The 1,370-nt window shown below is 31.6% G+C and overlaps 1 protein-coding gene across 1 annotated transcript in view; it reads right to left on the bottom strand.

The window, feature by feature from the left end:
* The window catches only part of LOC107624892 (auxin-induced protein AUX28), a 6,636-nt gene extending 6,148 nt beyond the window's left edge, over positions 1 to 488 (bottom strand). The window contains exon 1 of the mRNA XM_016327369.2: positions 33 to 488. Coding sequence (XP_016182855.1) covers positions 33 to 337 — 305 coding nt within the window. The 5' untranslated portion in view covers positions 338 to 488. The remainder of the gene's footprint in view (positions 1 to 32) is intronic.

Here is a 1,370-nt window from a genome sequence, read left to right as displayed (position 1 = left end):
TAATTTAATACGAATTTTTTTATAGGACTTACTTAGCAGGAGGCTTGGCAGGATCAGAAGGAAGAAGATTCTTCTCCTTATTATTATTAGGAGATGAGTGGTTCTCAGCAACAACACCATTATTGTTGTTATTCTTATTTGCTTCCTTCTTTGGTGATGAGAGATTCAGCAACAAATCCACGGTAGTGTTGGAAGTTTCATCACTATTATTGTTCTCATCACTCTCAGTTTCAGATTCGGTCTCAGAGAACCCTCTCTTCTTTTCATTGTTCTTCTTCTTGTTGTTCCCTGGCAGCCCAAGCCTGAGCTCAGTTTCCTCAAACACCATCTTCTCCATTGATGATTTCTCTTCTTTCTTTTGTTTCTCTCTTTCTTAGCTTTCACTTTATAACTCTCTCTCTTTCTAAACCTCTTTCTCTTCTCTCTCTAATAAGCATATAGCTAGTGCTTTAGTAGTAATAATAGTGATGATGAGTTGTTATTATTATTATTATTGCAAGGGTATGTATGGGGAGGGAGAAGCTTTTGGGCATTAACATTAATAGAAGGGGGAGAGGGGGTATTTTTGTAATTTGGGTTTGGTATTATTGGAAGCAATGGGATTTTGACACGTGGAGGGGGATGTGGTGGCAAGAGTGCTGGGTGTAGTGAGGACAAGGTCATGTTATCTTTCCTATGATTGTTGAGTGGGAAGAAGTGGGAAGTGGACACCAATGTTGGACTTGCATGCTTTCTTTATTATCTCTTTCTTTTTCTTATTACTTTCTTTTATTTCTCCTAGGGTTTCCCCTTTCCACACAAACTTATTATCAAAAATTGAGTGAATTTGTTATTTCTTCCTTTATTATCATCATTGTTTTAAATTGTGGAGAAAAAAAATTAATTGTCTACCTTTTTTTTAATTTCACGTGGTAATAGTTACAATATACATCACAATGACTGCCATCTATTATTGCAAGTAGTAATAGCAAGAGAATCAAGTCAATTTTAGAATCGGTTTAAATTTGATAAGTTTGACTTATAAAATTTTGAGTCAAATTTGAAACAATGCATAAAATTTTAGAATTAAACTCATACTTTATAATTAGGATCAATCGTTAATAAGTAGCTCAATTTTTTTTAATGATATTTTTCAACTCAATAAACTAATAAATTGTTATATACACAAATTTAAGATGAGATTTATATTTATTATACTTTTTATTTAAGTGAATAAATAAGCTAATTCTTTAAACAACCTAAAATTAAGTAATAACTCAATTTTCATGCGCCGAATTTCACCGCATCATTATAAGTTTAATATTACAATAACATCTCCATCAACTAATAAAAATATCAACTGTTACAACATATATATATTTGTTATGTAT

This window comes from Arachis ipaensis, chromosome B02, assembly GCF_000816755.2.
Source record: "Arachis ipaensis cultivar K30076 chromosome B02, Araip1.1, whole genome shotgun sequence".
Lineage (NCBI taxonomy): Eukaryota > Viridiplantae > Streptophyta > Magnoliopsida > Fabales > Fabaceae > Arachis > Arachis ipaensis.
Note: the sequence above shows the minus strand (reverse complement) of the source record. Positions and strands in the feature narration are given on the sequence as shown.